The sequence below is a fragment of the Mandrillus leucophaeus genome, unplaced genomic scaffold (genome assembly GCF_000951045.1).
Source record: "Mandrillus leucophaeus isolate KB7577 unplaced genomic scaffold, Mleu.le_1.0 Scaffold263, whole genome shotgun sequence".
Lineage (NCBI taxonomy): Eukaryota > Metazoa > Chordata > Mammalia > Primates > Cercopithecidae > Mandrillus > Mandrillus leucophaeus.
Genome location: NW_012102732.1, coordinates 2,072,798 through 2,091,204, shown reverse-complemented (window position 1 = coordinate 2,091,204; position 18,407 = coordinate 2,072,798). Strand labels below are relative to the sequence as shown.

At 44.3% G+C, this 18,407-nt stretch overlaps 1 protein-coding gene across 1 annotated transcript in view; it reads right to left on the bottom strand.

Moving 5' to 3' along the window:
- Positions 1-15,634: 15,634 nt before the first annotated feature.
- Positions 15,635-18,407, bottom strand: part of TMEM114 (transmembrane protein 114) — a 52,958-nt gene continuing 50,185 nt past the window's right edge. The window contains exon 3 of the mRNA XM_011984219.1: positions 15,635-15,892. Within this exon, the coding sequence (XP_011839609.1) occupies positions 15,882-15,892 (11 nt within the window). The 3' untranslated portion in view covers positions 15,635-15,881. The remainder of the gene's footprint in view (positions 15,893-18,407) is intronic.

Genomic DNA, 18,407 nt, shown 5'->3' with positions numbered 1-18,407 from the left:
GGTGTTGCCATGGCAATGGTCAACTGACCTGGCACTGGCGGGCATGTCTTCTGGAGAGGTGCTTTTGCCTCTTCCCTGTTTCAGCCAGTCTTCAGTCTGGTCCAGAGTAAAGTTCCACCTCCTACCTCACTTGCATAACTCTTCCTTATTTCTCAGCATCACATCAGTAGCTTGAAATTAACCGTGGTAGGAGTATTTACACCACAGTAATAAACAAACGCTACAAATCAGAGTTTTGTTGTTTTCGTTTTTGTTTTCGGAAAACTGGTTGTTAAACATTTACCAGCACACTACTGGTAAACTAGCAGAACAGGAGGGTGGTTAAGGGCACAAGCATTGTAAGCAGACAGACTGGGAAGCCTGCACATATTTACTTTGCACATCAGAAGAGTAGCAGGCAAGATGCCATCACGGTTCATAGCCCAGCTCTGCCATATATTGACAGGGTGACCTTGGACAAGTGATTCTACCCCTCTACGGATAAGAATTCTCATTGGGAAAAACGGTGGTAGGAAGAGTGAATGCTCACCTCACTGCATTGTTGTGTGTATTTAATGAAATATTGGGTGCAGACCCTTCAGTCAGGTGCTTTAGCTTATTAAGAACTCAAGAAATAGTAGCTTCAAAAGTCAGGAGCTTGAAGACAGAGAAGAAATAGCCCAGCAAGGAAAGAACGAGAGGGCTTGGAGGAAAGCGTTGCCTTCTACAGGGTGAGACCAGACAGCAATGAAGGAGGAATCAGAAAATCCTGGCTTGACTGCAAACCACACCCGTTATATAACTGGGTGCCCAATCGCAACTGTTCTCAGCTTAATTGTCATGAAAGGACTCTTATGAGGATGAAATAGAGCAACACCTATAAAGTATCCAGCCTAATGCAGGGTGTTCAGTCAGCCTTGAGTACCACCCTTCTCTCAATCTGCCACATCAACTGCCTGGTGTTCAACAGTGGATAGAGATTTGCCATCTCTTCCCATAGCCAGAGCTGTTTCATCCTTGATGGTTTCTCTCCCCTCAGTAGCACTCCCCCTCCTCCACTGTCCCTGGGCACTGCCCACACCCCAGTCCCGGCCACCATCATCTCCCATCGAACTCATGAGCCTCCCTTGAGATTCAGGTTTCACCCTTTCTCATTGATTCATTTCCTCATTATATATTCGACTCTGCCACCTTCTCCCAAGAGCAGTCTTCAGGACGCAGATGAGAATGTTTTCTATATGGTCTAATTGCACTCCAGGGAGTCTTACCCGGAGTCTCATCCCTCACTGATGAACAGAAACTCCTCAATGTCTTCCGGAGCCTCCGTTCCTGTTGAGCCTGGAGAGGGGCTCCTTCTCCACCCCGGAAGTCGGGCAGCTCCCCGAAGTCGTTTCTCGCCCGCTTTAAGAACCTTTGGTGCATTCTCCACCCACTCGTGTTGGCTCCAACGTGGGAGTGTTGGAGTGGACTTAAAGTTCACCTCTCGACACTCAGTTACTGAAAATGTCCCTACACACCATCATGAGTGAACACCTCACCCTCAAACACCGCAGCTGGCTGAGGCGTTGTTGTCTTTCTGAAATAGGTTCTGTGAAAGCCCAGTTCTCAGAGTGAAGGTCATTCCAGCAGGGGTACCGGACAAAAGACTAGTAAGATGTTTATACCCTGGGAATGAATCAGAAGACAGGGCCATAGTGGTAGCATCCGACAAAGTGAGGCTACAAGGAAAAGCAATCTGAGCTGCAATATTGGGCACATATCAGAAAATGGAGTGCAAGATGAGTTTATTAATAGATAAATGATTCATAGGAAACTTTATGGGGTTGATATCACACCAGCGTGAGAGCTGACCTTGTAATGCAGGGCAGGTGAGCCCCAAAACCGGGGCTTAGCCCACAGAGATTCTTCCCTTCACTCAGGAAAGAATTCAAGAGCAAGCTGGTGGTAGAAGAAAGCTTAGCTTTAATGAGGCAGCAGCCGTGTTACAATCTCACGATCGCTCCTGCAGAGCAGGGCTACCCCATAAGCAGTGTGTTGAAAGTAGCAGCCTAGGGTCAGGTCTGCAGTCATAGTTATACCCAATTTTAATTACATGCAAATGAAGGGGCAGGTTTTTCAGAAGTGTCTAGAAAAAGGATGGCAACTTCCCGGTCGTTGCTATGAAAAAGGGTGGTAATTTTTGGGTATTGCCGTGGCAATGGTCAACTGACCTGCCACTGGTGGGCATGTCTTCTGGAGAGGTGCTTTTGCCTCTTCCCTGTTTCAGCCAGTCTTCAGTCTGGTCCAGAGTAAAGTCCCACCTCCTACCTCACTTGCATAACTCTTCCGTATTTCTCAGCATCACATCAGTAGCTTGAAATGAACCGTGGTGGGAGTATTTACACCACAATAATAAACAAACGCTACATATCAGAGTTCCGTTGTTTTTGTTTGTGTTTTCGGAAAGCTGGTTGTTAAACATTTACCAGCACACTGCTGGTAGACTAGCAAAACAGGAGGGTGGTTAAGGGCACAGGCATTGTAAGCAGACAGACTGGGAAGCCTGCACACATTTACCTTGCTGAGCCTCAATTTTATAATCTGTAAAATGGGTTGAGCCGCCTGAAAGGGATTCATTCAGCTTCAGTGCTCTCACTGTACAAAGTGCTTAGCACGGTCTCAGGGACATAGAAAACACTCCTTAAAAATGGCAATAACCATGCTGCCGGTGCCACTACAACAGAGCTCCGGGTTTCTCCTCCTGACATTGTCTTCACAGTCAGGCCTAACCAGCTTAAAAGAGACACTCAGGGCCAAAGTGAAGCTGAATATATATAGTTTCAGAAGCGCCAAAGTCGAGAAGAAAATTTTTACAACTTCTCATCTTTACCAACTTACTTTTTGGGTGTTTGTTAAAGAAACTGAATTCAAAAAGCCAAGTCATTCTAGGAGGATTTTTCAATAATTGCCTTTTTTCCCTTCAGATGTTCAGAGATGATTTCTGCCACCATCGAGATACAGATAAAAAGGAAGTCGAGTGTTTCAGTGCCAAGCCCAGCCTGCCTCATGAGCAGGGAGGTTATAACAAGAAGATAGCTGTCTCCGAGAAAAGCTAATCCGTCGTTTTCATGTCCAACCTTTACAAATTGTGCCCGTGTGGCAGAGTCTGAATCACTCTCTCTAACAGCCTCTGAAAACAAATGCAAAACCTTTCAAGTTCATTCAAAGTCATTACAGCACTTTCTAGAACTGAATCAATTACCGTAACCTCTGTGGGTGTGTAAAATATGAAATTACCAGCACCCTCACAGAGCCACAGAATTGGTAAATTAGCAAAAATTGATTATGGGAGCTTTGGGAGCAGCCCCTGGTGTATTAAGTGTCTTGATGACAAACAGCAATATATTATTTGTGAAATTTTGCTTGATGAAATTGTCTTGTCCGTTAACGGTGCTTTGCCTCGGTTACTGCTGATTTTACCATCTCAGAAATTGACATGGGGGTTGAGCGTACCATGTTGTGACTGACAAAAACAAGACAATCCAATTGTTCTGATAGAGCCAATATGTATTTTGTATCAAGATGAGAGTTTGGGCTTTCCAAATGAGCTTACCACGGTTTCTCCTCTCTGGACACCGTGGGTCATACGTAGAGAACAGACTATTATTTAAACACTTTCGATGTGGGAGAGCTGTTTGTCCTTCTCATCACTCCCTTCTCATAATCCATTTCTTACCCTCCTTCCCCCATGTTATCCTATGGATCCACTTTTTGAGCCAGGTTGATTAAGGGCAGGATCACTGTACCCTAAAAGGTCAGTGTCTCCAATCCCAGCACTTTGGGAGGCCAAGGTGGGCAGATCACAAAGTCAGGTGATCAAGACCATCCTGGCCAACACGGTGAAACCCCATCTCTACTGAAAATACAAAAAAAAAAAAAGCTGGGCATGGTGGCACATGCCTGTAGTCCCAGCTACTCTGGAGGCTGAGGCAGGAGAATCACTTGAACCCAGGCCACGGAGGATGCAGTGAGCCAAGATCACGCCACTGCACTCCAGCCTAGGTGACAGAGTGAGACTCTGTCTCAAAAAAAAAACAAAAACAAACAAACAAAAAAAACAGTCTGTGTTCCCCATGTAGCATTCTTCTAGTTCCTGCTGCTTTCTTGGTTTATGTCTTGATTTGTCTCAAAGCAAAAAGATAAGCTTCAGATTGTCTTTTCTCGGAAAGGAGACAGAAAAACAAAGGAATGTGGACAATACCTCCCAGCTAGCACTCTGAGACCTTATGGGATGTCTATCTGGCTCTAATAATGACCCCACTATATATAGGAACCCCTTCCTCTGCCAGCCCAGTCATAGCTTAATGATCCCAGGCATGAGCACCTGGTTGGACCTGGGAAAATCGGATTCCCTACTGGGAATTTGATATTTGGAAGACCAAGATTTAGAAACTGCATGTCATTGGATCTAATGCACTCCAATGAGAAGCATCATGGATTCTTGAGCTCATGTCCCAGAGCAGACTTGGTTTTTGCCTTTATTGATTCTTGGTTATTCAATGCTTTCTGGAGCTCTTTAGTACTAAAGTCCCATCTTCTTTCCCCTTCACCTTCCACCATGATTGTAAGTTTCCTGAGGCCTCCCCAGAAGCAGAAGCTGCTATGCTTCAAAGTCATTACAGTACTTTCTAGAACTGAATCAATTACCGTAACCTCTGTGGGTGTGTAAAATATGAAATTATCAGAACCCTCACAGAGCCACAGAATTGGTAAATTAGCAAAAATTGATTGTGGGAGCTTTGGAAGCAGCCCCTGATGTATTAAGTGTCTTGATGACAAACAGCAATATATTATTTGCGAGATTTTACTTGATGAAATTGTCCATTAACAGTGCTTTGCCTCAGTTATTGCTGATTTTGCAATCTCAGAAGTTGACATGGGGGTTGAACTTACCATGTTATGACTGACAAAAACAAGACTATCCAATTGTTCTGATATAGCCAATATTTATTTTGTATCATGATCAAGATGAGAGTTCGGGCTTTCACCTTCTGTCCTGATTGTAAGTTTCCTGAGGCCTCCCCAGAAGCAGAAGCTGCTCTGCTTCCTATACAGCCTATACAGCCTGCAGAACTGTGAGACAATTAAACGTCTTCTTTTATAAATTACCCAGTCTCAAGTATTTCTTTATAGCAATGCAAGAGCAGATGGTTACACCCTCCAATCTAGCTACAGCAAAATAATGCCCACCCATCCCCTGGTCTACAAGAAAAGTTAACGAGTATGAGTTAAGTTGGTGATTTCTCTCCAACCCATGAACATTTTCCTGCCACCAATACTTTAAACGTTGAACATGAAAACATGCTAAGTGGGCCGGGCACAGTGGCTCATGCCTGTAATCGCAGCACTTTGGAAGGCCAAGACAGGTGGATCACCTGAGGTCAGGAGTTCAAGACCAGCCTGGCCAACATGGTGAAACCCCAACTCTACTAAACATACCAAAATTAGCCCAGTATGGTGGTCACACCTGTAGTCCCAGGTACTCCGGAGGTTGAGGCAGGAGAATCACTTGAACTGGAAGGTGGGGGTTGCAGTGAGCCCAGATCACGCCACTGCACTCCATCCAGCCTAGGCAACAGAGTAAAACTATGTCTCAGTAAATAAATAAATAAATATTCCCTCACTGCTCAACTCATGGGCCCTCACAGCTCCTAAGCTCATAAAGCCATGAGATCTTCTCTCCAGGGAAGGGAGACAGCAGGGGAAAGTGGAAAAGCCCCAGCTTTGGTGTCAGGGACACCCAAATTCAAATCCTGCCTCTGCCTGTTAGTGTCTGTGTGCTTTGAGGCTCGTTGTTTATCTGAACCTCAGTCCTGTCTGTGAAATGAGCATAATATGGACAGTTCCCCATGGGTTTGCTGTGAGCACAAAATAAGATAACAACTGCAAAGCCCAAACAAGATTTCTAGTCTGTAGTAAGATTTTTTTTTTAATCATGGAATTTTGCGTGTTTTTAGCCAGACTGCATTGAGACTGTACTCTGTGCCTGTACTAAGCCCCTTTCTTGTGCTGTGTCTTTTTATTGTCACATGGGACCACTGAGGGTGGTAGTTTTGGGCCCCACTTTACAGAAAAGGAAACTATGCTCAGGGAGGTTTAGTAACTTGTCCAAAGCCACACAGCTGCAAACAATAATAGCATCTGATTATAAATCCACACCATGACTCTGTCTCCACCCAATACGGGGTGCGGAGTGTTGGGTCTGTGAGCTATTTGCAAGTTATTATTTCCCCCTCCTCATCACCTAGACTGGGTCTCCAGTTTCCTGATAGTTTGTTCTTGTTTGTTTGTTTGTTTGTTTTAGACAAGGTCTCCCTGTATTGCCCAGGCTGGAGTGCAGTGGTGTGATAGCTCACTGCAACCTCTGCCTCCCAGGCTCAACTTTATTCTCCCACCTCAGCTTCCTGAGTAGCTGGGATCACAGGCACATGCCACCATGCCCAGCTAAGTTCTGGTAGAGATGGGGTTTCGCTATGTTCCCCAGGCTAGCCTTGAACTCCTGGGCTCAAGTCATCTGCCTGCATTGGCCTCCCAAAGTGCTAGAACTCATGGTTTAAGCCACCATTCCAGAAATAGCTTCCTGATAGTTTCTGATATGAATTTGTTCACTCAAAATGCATGCACACACACACACACACACACACACAGACACACACACACACACTTTCTCTTTTGAAGGAATTCACAAGTTCTGATAAAGGAGGAAGATGCATCTCATGTCACCCCGCTGCCCTACTCTGCTGCAGAAGACGTAACCTGGCTCATGCACCATGCTGTTCTAGTTAATAGGCATGAACACTCTGCCACCCCTTCTGACCTGCTCCCCCAAACACAGACAGTTCTCTCAAAGCATCCAATCACACCCTTCCTCAACCTCTCACACCAAGGGGGAGCATCTCCTGGAAGCCAGAGTTGAGGAGGGGGGCATGCTTTCACCAAGAGGAGCGCAACAGGCTTTTGACAGATCAGAGGGAATGACTCTCTCTTTCTCTTCACTCTGTTAACATAATGAGAGGATAACCTGGTATTTAAATCGCAGCCGTGGTGGTAAATCTGCATTGTCAGCCTTCAACATGATTTACAAAATAATTTAAAAATGCATGAACTTTCTTCTTTATAAAGCATGAGGGTGCTAAGTTAACTTCTAAATATTTCATAGCCCAAGGTGAGCTCTTTGCCTTCTGGCCATCACTCACTGAGCACACTCTCTGTGTGTGCTTCTGAAGACACTCCATTACAGAATGTGCGAATTTGCAAGGCACTCTTGGTAGGGGGCATATTTTGCCTCTGGTCATTTGAATAATGCTATTGTTTGCCATCTTCCTGGAAAATGGCTGCTGCAGGAATCCCTGGCAGACTCTAGATCTTGTCTATTTCATTACAACTAACACAGGACTATTGACTTTGAAGGTCTTTCCTGCAAAGTGGGAAAGGCACTCTCAGAAGCTTCAGAGAATTGTTTGGAGAAGACAGCAAAATCCTCAGCATCTTGGTTACCTGGAAGAGACTGCAGCTCGCTAGGGTGAGAAGCAAGGATGACCAAAAATCCTTCATCAATATGGGAAGAGAACAGCTAGATTTGGATGAAGGTTATTTCTCTCTTATCGCTAGCTTTCCACTCAAGGCTAGGATTATGTGTGCATCCCTGGAGCTAAAAGCTGAATACGTCTATTCCCAAATGATTCTGACCAGGACTCCCCAAAGCCACCTGAGACTGTTGGCCTTGAGTCAGAGCTCTCTCACGTGCAGTTAACCCACTAGTGGAATTGGCTCCTCCTGTTTCTGGAAGTAGCAAAGTGGCGGGTGGATAACTAGCAGGGACATTTGTTGAAGAGAATCGAATGTCACACAGAGAAGTACACAGGGAGTGTTTCTATGACTGTGGTCCTCAGATCAGCAGCATCAGTGTCATCTGGGTTGTTTGTTCAAATGTTGATTCCCAGGTCCCCCTTCGGATGAACTGAATTGGAATAGGTAGGCAGAGGCACCCAGGAACGTACATTGATAATTAGCTTCATTGGTGTTTCTCATGCACACTAACATTTGAGAACCACTGGGCTTACTAGTAGTTCTGAATCCTAGCTGAACACTGGAATTCTTAAAAGAAAACGTAAAAAAAAAAAAAAAAAAAAAAAGTCCTGATGTCTCAAGTCGCACCCCTAGAAATTCTGATTTCATTGACAGTGTTTCTCAGGCATGGAGTGGGTTTTCAAATCTCCCCTAGGTGATTCTGAGGTGCAGCCAAGGTTGACCACCACTAAGCTAGAAGAATTTTAGGCTCTTGGATTTCTATGTATTAGTATTTGCACTCAACCTGAAATTCTCTAAGTGATGGAATGCGCACCACTTCACTAAGTACTTCCTTCTTTGACTGATGGTTCTAATTGCAAAACCTCATTTTTTTAACTGAACTGAAATTTTACGCCATACCAATGCTATTTCCTGGTCCCAGTTGCCTTGAGATCAAGTCATCCCAATTAATAAACTGTACAGTTGAAATTTGCATTAGCTTTTTCCTGCCACACCCTTTCTTCACCTCCAGTTTCTCATCTCCTTCCCACCCTCTCATCTCACCTGATAGCCAGTGCCCTCATCTCTCTGCCTCCGTGAAAACCTACTCTCAGTAAAGTATCTGAGATGAGTCGATTGCTCACTGGCATGATGGAGTCAATTGAGGGGGTGAGTATTGCAGAGACCTGGCTCCACTTGGATCTATCCCTGTGGGACCTTGGACATGACCTTTCACTCTCTGGGTCTCAGGGTTCCCATCTCTAGAGCTAGTGGGACTAGTCTAGATTAGTTCTTAAAACTCTTTCAGCTCCCATAATCTAATCTGGGAAGGACTAGACTGGGAAGCATACGAGTAATAGCTAATGTAGCCAATGGAAAGAGAATGAGAGAGAGGAAAGAAAGGAAGGAGACAGGGAAGGAGAGAGAAAGGAGGACAGCGAGGGAGAGAGGGAGGAGGGAAAGAAAGCAGGAAGGAAGGAAGAAGGAAAGGTGGGAGGGATGAAGGAAGGGAGGGGAATGTAGTTAACCAATAAAGGAGGATGGGAGGGAGGGAGGGAGAGAATTGGGATTGGGGAGGAAGCTTGGAAAAGAAGGAGGGGCCGGGCATGGTGGGTCACGCCTATAATCCCAGCACTTTGGCAGGCCGAGTCAGATGGATTGCTTGAAGCTGGGAGTTCGAGACCAACCTGGTCAACATGGAGAAATCCCCATCTCTACTAAAAATGCAAATATTAGCAGGGTGTGGTGGCATACGCCTATCATCCCAGCTACTCAGGAGGCTGAGGCAGGAGAATGGCTTGAACTGGGAGGTGGAGCTTGCAGTGAGCCGAGATCACGCCACTGCACTGCAGCCTGGGCAGCAGAGCGAGACTCTGTCTCAAAAGAAAAGGACGGAGGGAAGAAGGAAGGCGGGGAGGGAGGAGTGAGGAAGGAAGGGAGGCCCACTGCAGCCTTTTGAAAACTTTCTAATGCATTAAGCAAAATATTTTGAAAATGTAGACAACAACACTGCTCTTTATATAGTTACTTATTACACAGTGCTAGTGTGCTGTTTGAATCACAAATTGCACGCTAATGGCCTAATTCATAAACCATTGACATTCTTTATGAGTCCTTAGCATTCAGAAATGAAGAATTTCTGTTCAAAATATAATTTGCATTGCAAAATTCAATAATTTAGTTTCTCATATTCATTAATGCCTAAAACCACAACACATAACTTATCCCATTCCAACCCCCTCCTTGGGACACTGGAAAAAGAAGTGTTTCAGCTGGGAAATCAAGTGCTGCTTTTTATGGCCACGTTTGAAACTGCTGTGAGAGTTATCACAAGGGAAGCCATGTTGGTTTTCCTCAAGGAGTGGGCACTAAAGGATTCTGCCACAAGATAACAAGGTAGAAGGGCCTCTTGCACTCATGCAGAAGTTTATTTAACCTTCCCAGTCTCAGGAACTCCATCTGAGACCAAAGTTCCTGCTGAAAGAGATGTGTGATTTTTGGTGCACTCATCCATAGAAAACTCCATGAAGTGACCAGTGTAACAATCAAGGTAACCATTGAATAATTCATGGGGCACCCAGTTGAATAGTCTGTGGAATCCTCAATGAAATGACCAATGTAACAGTCAACGGAATAGTCCATGGAAAAGTTGAATAGTCTGTGAAGCACTCAGAGGGACTGTCAATCGGATATTTATTGAAAAGGGCTGTAGAATTCCTTGTGAACTAGAAATGAGGAACATTCCCTTGGCAGATACCTCCATTATGAGATAGGAAACCTACCTCATGTAGATGAGAAGTAAAGTTGAATTCATAGCAGCTCTAGCTGTTTTTGTGTCCTAATATAAGTGAGGCACTGAAAATCTGTTGGAAGAAAGAATGGAGAGGTGGATTGCTTATGGAAGAGCCAGTGGGAATGCTTACCTGGCTCAGGTGCCCCTAGTAAGGTCTTTTGTGGTACTACCTGGGGTTCAGCTCCAATACACCAATCTTGATTTGATGGGTTTTAATTAGAATGTGCTAGTATAAATTTTTCTTTTGAAACAATGCGTAGGCTGCTCAGAACCCAGATCCTAGTGTTGAGACAATAAAATTGAAGGAACATAACTCCTGGAGTCAAAAGTCCTGCATTTTAATTTTCACTCTGCCGCTAGCCCTCTGTGTAAACTTGTCTAAGCCACATCCTCTCTCTGGGACTTATAAATAGGAAGTTTGGATGTCGTGATCTCTAAAAACTCTTTTGACACTAAAACCTCTAGGACTTCTGAATCTGACCCTAGCATCATGATCAAAATTGGACACCAGTCACTCCTATCTGGGTGTGTTTGCCTCCCAGAGTTGCTGTCCAAGGCCATGAAAGGTGAAAGAACAAACACCTTACTAGAATGTAAAGGGATCCATTAAAAAGAACCATGTGTCTCATTTAGTGCTATATTCCAGGTGCTCAACATACAATCTGCATATCATTAGTGCTCAAGAAATATTCATTCATTCAACAGATGTCTTCTGTGCACTGACATGGTGATGAGCTACATTCTAAGCAGTAGGGATACCACGATGAACAACATAAATAAGTCCCTACCTTCATGGAACTTACCTTGGACTGGAAGAGACAGATAACCAATAAGCAAAGCACACATAAACAAAGCAAACAAGTTGGAATAGTGATGAGAGCTGATAAAATAAAGTAATTGATGGAGAATGGTTGAGATGAAGGGATTGCCTTAGATTAGTTCAAGAATATATCCTCAGACATTTGATAGAACGTTTGAGTTGAGACCTGGATGACATCAAGAAGCCAGCCCTGGGAAGATCCCAAGGCAGAGTATTCTGGGAAGAGAGAGGAGCAAGCGTCAAGGTTCTGGAGCAGAAACATGCTCTGTGAGTTCGGGGAAGATGGGTCAAGGCCCGTGTGGATGGAGTATTGTGAGGGGTGATGAATGCGTGAGGTGGTTATGGTTCATGTCAGAGCCTTAGGTACATGGTCAGGAGTTAGTATATCATTCTAAGTGTAATAGGAAACCACGGAATATTTTTAAAAGGTAAATGGCATGGTCTGGTCCAGAGCTCTAAAGGACCAAGTGGATGCTTTATGGAAAATTGAATTGTTGAATAAATGGAGTACAAAGTACCAATTGAATGTTACATTGATTATTTCACTGAGGGTTCCACAGACTATTCAACTGAGTGACCCATTAACTATTCACTTGTTACCTTGAATGTTACATTGGTCACTTCATTGAGTTTTCCATGGACCGGTTTACCGAAAATCACACATCTCTTTCAGCAGGAACTTTGGTCTCATATAGGGTTCCTAAGATTGGGAAGGTTAAATGTGCTCCTTGGAAGAGAGTCATCCTGGGAAAGTGACACCTGTCTAGGAGAAGGACACAGTCAGGCATTTCAGAAAGCAACTCCAGCGTGACTCCTGCTGCTGTGGCATCTGACCACAAAAGCCACCCCTTCTGCCTGGCACCCAGTACCTCTTTGTGAAGCCTGAAAGTGACTCTCGTTTTGAGATTTGCTTCGCTTCTCCCTCCTTCTGTCCCTGCAAAACTCTATCCCTGCAGCCTTGCCATGAGAGCAAGTCATTCATCAGAAAATCTGAAATATTTATTGTGCATATTTTAAAGGCCAAAGTGCTACATCACTGAGCTCTGCCCAGATGGGGACAAGGTTTCGCAGTGTGATGACTGGGATAAGGATGTGCCGGACAAAATTGCAGACAATTAATCTGTGCAAATGTAATTCTTCAAAGGGGACCGGAGGACTCGCTTAAGCACCAAAGACAAACCAGTCCATAATGGCCATCATTAAAATTTAATGCAATTTGCTTATTTGAAAAAAAAAAAAAAAAAGAAATTCTTCATGTCCTTTATAGCTATCACTTATCGTACTCCTACAGGGATAATGTGAGAAGTGGGAGCAGGTGGAGGGTGTAGAATTGCTTTGAGGGCTAATCATAAGCCAAATTCTGGTGGGAGGGTCTCTCCAAGGCAACTACATCCATAGACATCCCTCTTTCCTGTTCCCATCACTACTTTTCCTTTGGCAGTTAAAGCAAAAATAGTAATGAGGTGGCACATCAGATGGGATGACACACACAAGTGCTTGGTGGGGGTGCTGAAGGCAGAGGTGCTGGTGGAGAGGTGAGCAACATGGTGGTTGTTACTGACTTTGAGCAAGTCCTTTGATCCTCAGGACTCTCATTTATAAAATCTACAAATATACTTGGTACATGGTCAACACTGAATTCATGCAACTATAATCAGGGTTATCATCACTATGGTTGTACTCCTAGATACTGGCTGTGGGCCTTTGGGCAAATCTCCTAAGATTTCCATAAAGTAGAATTATTACTATATCTTCTCCACTGGGATCTTGGGAAGATTAGACAAAGTAACATGTGCCCAGCACTCAGGTCCCTGTGCAAGTTCAGAGAACAGCTACTGCTGTCATCATCACCTGCTCCATCAGTCTCAGTGATTGACTTTCTCTTTAGGTCAAGACTCGCCTTGGAACTGGGGCTGGGGCTGAGATGCTATGGTGGGGAGTGGTGGTGGAGGGGTGTGAGTGGTGGGAAGTCTCACCGTCTGAGTGTCCTCTGTGCCTAGTCTCTGAGTCTCTATGTGTCTCTGTGTCCCCCATCAATAAACAGCGGCACATATTGGAACCACATACTTCATGAGCCTAGTTTTGAAATAAAATGCAGTCATAGATACTAAGGCACTAGGAAGAGTTAAAAAGCTCTATATAAATATAAGGTGTTGATGGTTATTGTTTATTAAGTAGCGAGGACTTTTTTATTATTATTTTGATTCCTATAGCCCTGAGATAGCAGATAAATCAGAAAAATGTCAAGTCAGAGTGAAACATAGATCTCCAGGAACTAGGGTACAGAGCTTCATCGGGATTTTTTTTTCTTCTTACAATCTTCGCTGAAAGACATTTGAAGGGAAGTTAATAATTGAAACGTAATGAATAATTGCAGTTTGGGGTCCATAGCACAATCATAATTGCCAGTTTATTACTTTTTTAATATATTTGCCAAGTATTAATAATACTGAAATAATGCAAGAAGATCATGGGAAATAAATGAAATATATCATTTGTCAAGGAAAAAGGATTTCCAAACTGTAGGCACTGCTCTTATGAGTTCTGTGATGAATGTGGCATTGCAGCCAATCCTTCATCGTGGGAACGTCACCTGCAAATTTTGGTTCCTGCATAATTCTCATCAAGTCAAGTAAAGGTGAAGGTATGGAAGACTCACTGCGTAGGGAGCCCTGCCATCTTTCATGTGCTGCCTGGGGTGTACGGAACACAATGTTGAAGAAAGTCCCAGGGCTGAGAATCATAATACCCAGGTTTTAGCCCTGGCTCTTTGGTTTGATCCTGAACAAGTGTTTTCTCAAGTCCTCGTGGTCAAAGTGAGAGACAAAAGCATCAAAAATGAAGGGGTTGGACAGGGCGCAGTAGCTCATGCCTCAAAGTCCCAGGACTTTGAGAGGGCGAGGCTGGCAGATCACCTGTGGTCAGGAGTTGGAGACTAGCCTGGCCAACATGGCAAAACCCTGTCTCTACTAAAAATACAAAAATCAGCTGGGTGTGGTGGCGTGCGCCTGTAATCCCAGCTACTCGGGAGGCTGAGGCAGGAGAATCACTTGAACCCAGGAGGCAGAGGTTGCAGTGAGCCAAGATTGCGCCACTGCACTCCAGCTTGGGTGACCAAGCAACACTGTCTCAAAAAAAAAGAAGGGGTTGAAACAGGTCCTGAATCCCAACTCTTTCATCTCTAACAACCCATTTTATTATTTTTAGCCCCCAGGTACTTGTATGTTTTGAAAGCTCTTCATATAATAACTTGTACATCGCTAACTTCACCACGCCTTGATGTCTTCTTCGGGCACTTTGAGGGACTGAACATCCTCGTCTCTAAAATGAGAAGATTGACTTGGTGAAGGCTTGCAACCTCGGTATCTCAACATTCCGGAATAATGACTAGCAATGCGGAGAGTCACAACCAATTCATTACTAAAATCAGCTCAAGTAATGAAGTCTTCAATGAATTGCTAAAGCAAATTAAAGTGGATTCAAAGGTCCCTTGACAAAGCCATTCTTGCTCCCTTAAGTTCAGATGCTTATTCTTTTTCTTTTTTGTTGTTGTTTTTTGTTTGTTTGTTTTGGGTTTTTTGCTTCCATGTTTTAATCATGTGCCAGGCACTGAGCTAAGAAAAAGGGGAGGACTCACAGTTGAGGCCCTGGGAATCAGCGCTAATTATCCACCCTCAGCAGTAGTAAAAGGCAGAGCAGGTGTGAAGGGCACTTGTTTGTTTCAAAACAAAGATAATATTTCTTTTGTCATGGCTGTAGGAATCACACATTTTTACTTTTATTAAAAATACAGGCCAGGTGTGGTGGGTCACACTTGTAATCCCATTATTTTTGGAGGCCAAGGTGGGAGGATCATTTGAGCCCAGGAGTTGGAGACCAGCCTGGGCAACAAGATGAAACCCCATGTCTACAAAAAATGTAAGAATTAGCTGGCCGTGGTGGTGCATGCCTGTAGTCCCAGCTTCTTAGGAGGTTGAGGCTGGAAGATCGCATGTGCTCAGAAGTTGAAGCTGCAGTGAGCTGTGATTGCATCACTGCACTCCATCCTGGGCAACAAAGTGAGATCCTGTCTCAAAAAACAAAAACAGGCCAGGCATGGTGGCTCACACCTGTAACCCCAGCACTTTGGGAGGCCGAGGCAGGCAGATGACCTGAGGTCAGGAGTTCAAGACCAGCCTGGCTAACATGATGAAACCCTGTCTCTACTAAAAATACAAAAATTAGCCAGGCATGATGGCGCATGCGTGTAGTCCCAGCTACTTGGGAGGCTGAGGCAGGAGAATGGCTTGAACCCGGGAGGCAGAGGTTGAGTGAGCCAAGATCGCACTATTACACTTCCGCCTGGATGACAGAGTGAGACTCCATCTCAAAAAAAAAACCAAAACACTATATATATATGGGATGTGTGTGTGTGTGTATGTGTATATATATGTGTGTGTGTATATACACACACACATACACACACACATGATAATAAATCTGCCACTGGGATATAACTGATGTTAATATTTTAATAAACATTCTTCCCAATCCATATAGCTATTCACATATACGTGTAGATTCTATTTATCATAACCGTGATAATATCATATGATACCATATGGTGTGAAACTACAATTTGCTTTTCTCCCCCATTCTGTTTTATACCAGGAACTTCTTTCCATAATAGGAAAGCCCTGCAGAAGTTTTCCATTCTGTTGATTTCCTGTTAATAATTCACCATTGATGTCTGTGGAGCTATCAAAAAGCAGCTGTAAAAAAGAACAAGAAAGCTTTTTGTGTACTGATATGAACCACCTCCAAGATATGTATACGCATAAAAGACAAGGTTAGAACACTGTTTACTTTGCTCTCATTTGTGTAAAACAAGAGAGAAAAGAGAAAGAAAGGTGTCGTGGCGGGGGCGGCGGGGGGCAATATTTAAACATTTTTGCCCTGAGACTGGGTGTGCTGACTTACACCTGTAATCCCAGCACTTTGAGAGGCCAGGGCAGGTAGATTTCTGGAGCCCATGAGTTCGAGACCAACCTGGGCAGCATGGTGAGACTCTGTATGTACAAAAAAAAAAATTAGCTGGACATGGTGGTGCCTGCCTGTAGTCCCAGCTACTCAGGAGGCTGAGGTAGGAGGTTCACTGGAGCCCAGGAAACCGAGGCTGCAGTGAACCATGATCTTTCCACTGCACTGTAGCCTGGGTGACAGAATAAGATCATATCTCAAAAAAAAAAAAAAAAGATAAACATATTTGCTCTGGTGGGGAAACCAAAGAATTGATGGTGCTGGTTGTGCTGGGAGATAAGACAGTGGGCAGACAGAGACCCAAGGGAGGAGAGAGAAGTGTCATTGTGCACCCTATTGTAGCTCCCATGGAATTTTAGACCACATGACTGTATGAACCTAGACAAAGAATGAGTGTGCTGTGGGTTTTTTTGTTTGTTGTTCTTTGTTTTTTGTTTTTTTGAGACGGAGTCTTGTTCTGTCCCCAGGCTGGAGTGCAGTGGCGCGATCTCGGCTCACCGCAAGCTCTGCCTCTCGGGTTTATGCCATTCTCCTGCCTCAGCCTCCGAGTAACTGGGACTGCAGGCGCCCACCGCCGCGCCCAGCTAATTTTTTGTATTTTTAGTTGAGATGGGGTTTCACCGTGTTAGCCAGGATGGTCTCGATCTCCTGACCTCGTGATCCACCCATCTTGGCCTCCCAAAGTGCTGGGATTACAGGCGTGAGCCACCGCGCCCGGCCATGCTGTGTTTTCATGTTGTATATACTTCATTGCATATGTGTGTGTATGTATGTATTTTATTTGTATACAGTAGATAAATTTGTGTGATATTTAAATTTTATCGTTTATAGTGTATGTATTTGTGTCTTTGAGAAAACAGTTTATCACTGTCTCCTCCACCTCTAGTCAAATGCCTGGAATATAAGGAACTCGATGAATATGTACTCAATAACTTGATGTCTGAATGAATAAACACATTCTGATTATTAAATAGCATACTTGTGAGTTGCGATTTTTTTTAGTTACTTCCACTTTTTTCAGTTTGGGTGTTCGGTCACAATCTGGGCATTGCCATGGAACATGTGATCCACTTGAACAACGTCTGCCTTGTGGGCGGTGCTGAATAAATGTTTGAGGATCCCTGGGCCAACTGCCCTCAGGGTGCTTCCAGCTGATATGATCTGGAATTCCAGGATGGGATCTGGAAGACACAAGATTCAGTGGTCCTTTTCCTGTGAGAAGGGAATTGAGAGGTGGGAGGTAGGGAAGCTAAAAGCAGAATCCCAACCAAAAACCCACTTACCCAGAACACTTGCCCCTGGCCCGAGTGACTGCTTCAGCTCCGCAGAGCCTCCTTCTCTCTCTGACCCTCATCAGACCCAAAGGAGGGCTCTGCCTCCTGCAAGCAGGCTCAGATGCCTGGGCAGATCTTCCCCGCAGCCTCACACCACTTTCTCCTTCCATCCTCCCATGCCCCGACTCCCTTCAGAGGAAAATTACCCCTGAATCTTCACTCTTTCAGATCCCAATCTGGGATCCCGGGTTATACCAGCTGGAAGCACCCTGCGTGCAATTGGCCCGGGGATCCTTAAATATTTATTCACCACCACAAACCAGACAGACATTGTTCATATAGGTCACATGTTCCATGGCGATCCCAGATTGTGACAGGAAACCTAAACTAAAAAAGAAAAAAAAAATGGAAGTAACTTTAAAAAAATTATAACTCACAAATATGCTATTTATTTTATTATTTTATTTTTTTAGACAGAGTCTCGCTCTGTTACCCAGGCTGGAATGCAGTGGCACAATCTTGGCTCATTGCAATCTGTACCTCTCAGATTCAATCAATTCTCCTGCCTCAGACTCCAGAGTAGCTGGGATGACAGGCAGGTGCCACCATGCCCAGTTGATTTTTGTATTTTTGGTAGAGATGGGGTTTCACCAGGCTGGTCTTGAACTCTTGACCTCAGCCTAAGGTGATCTACCCTCCTCAGCCTCCCAAAGTTCTGGGATTACAGGCTTGAGCTGCCACGCTGGGCCACAAATATGGCATTTAATAATGAGAATTTATTTATTCATTCAAACATCAAGTTATTGAGTACATATTTATCGCACGCCTTATATTCCAGACAGTTGGCTGGAGATTAAGGATACAGTGATGAACTATTTTCTCATAAACTAGTTTACAGGAGGAACAGAACAGTCTCAGCGAGAGGCAGGAGCTCTGGAGTCCAGCCATCTGTACGGGAATCCCAGCTGGTCAC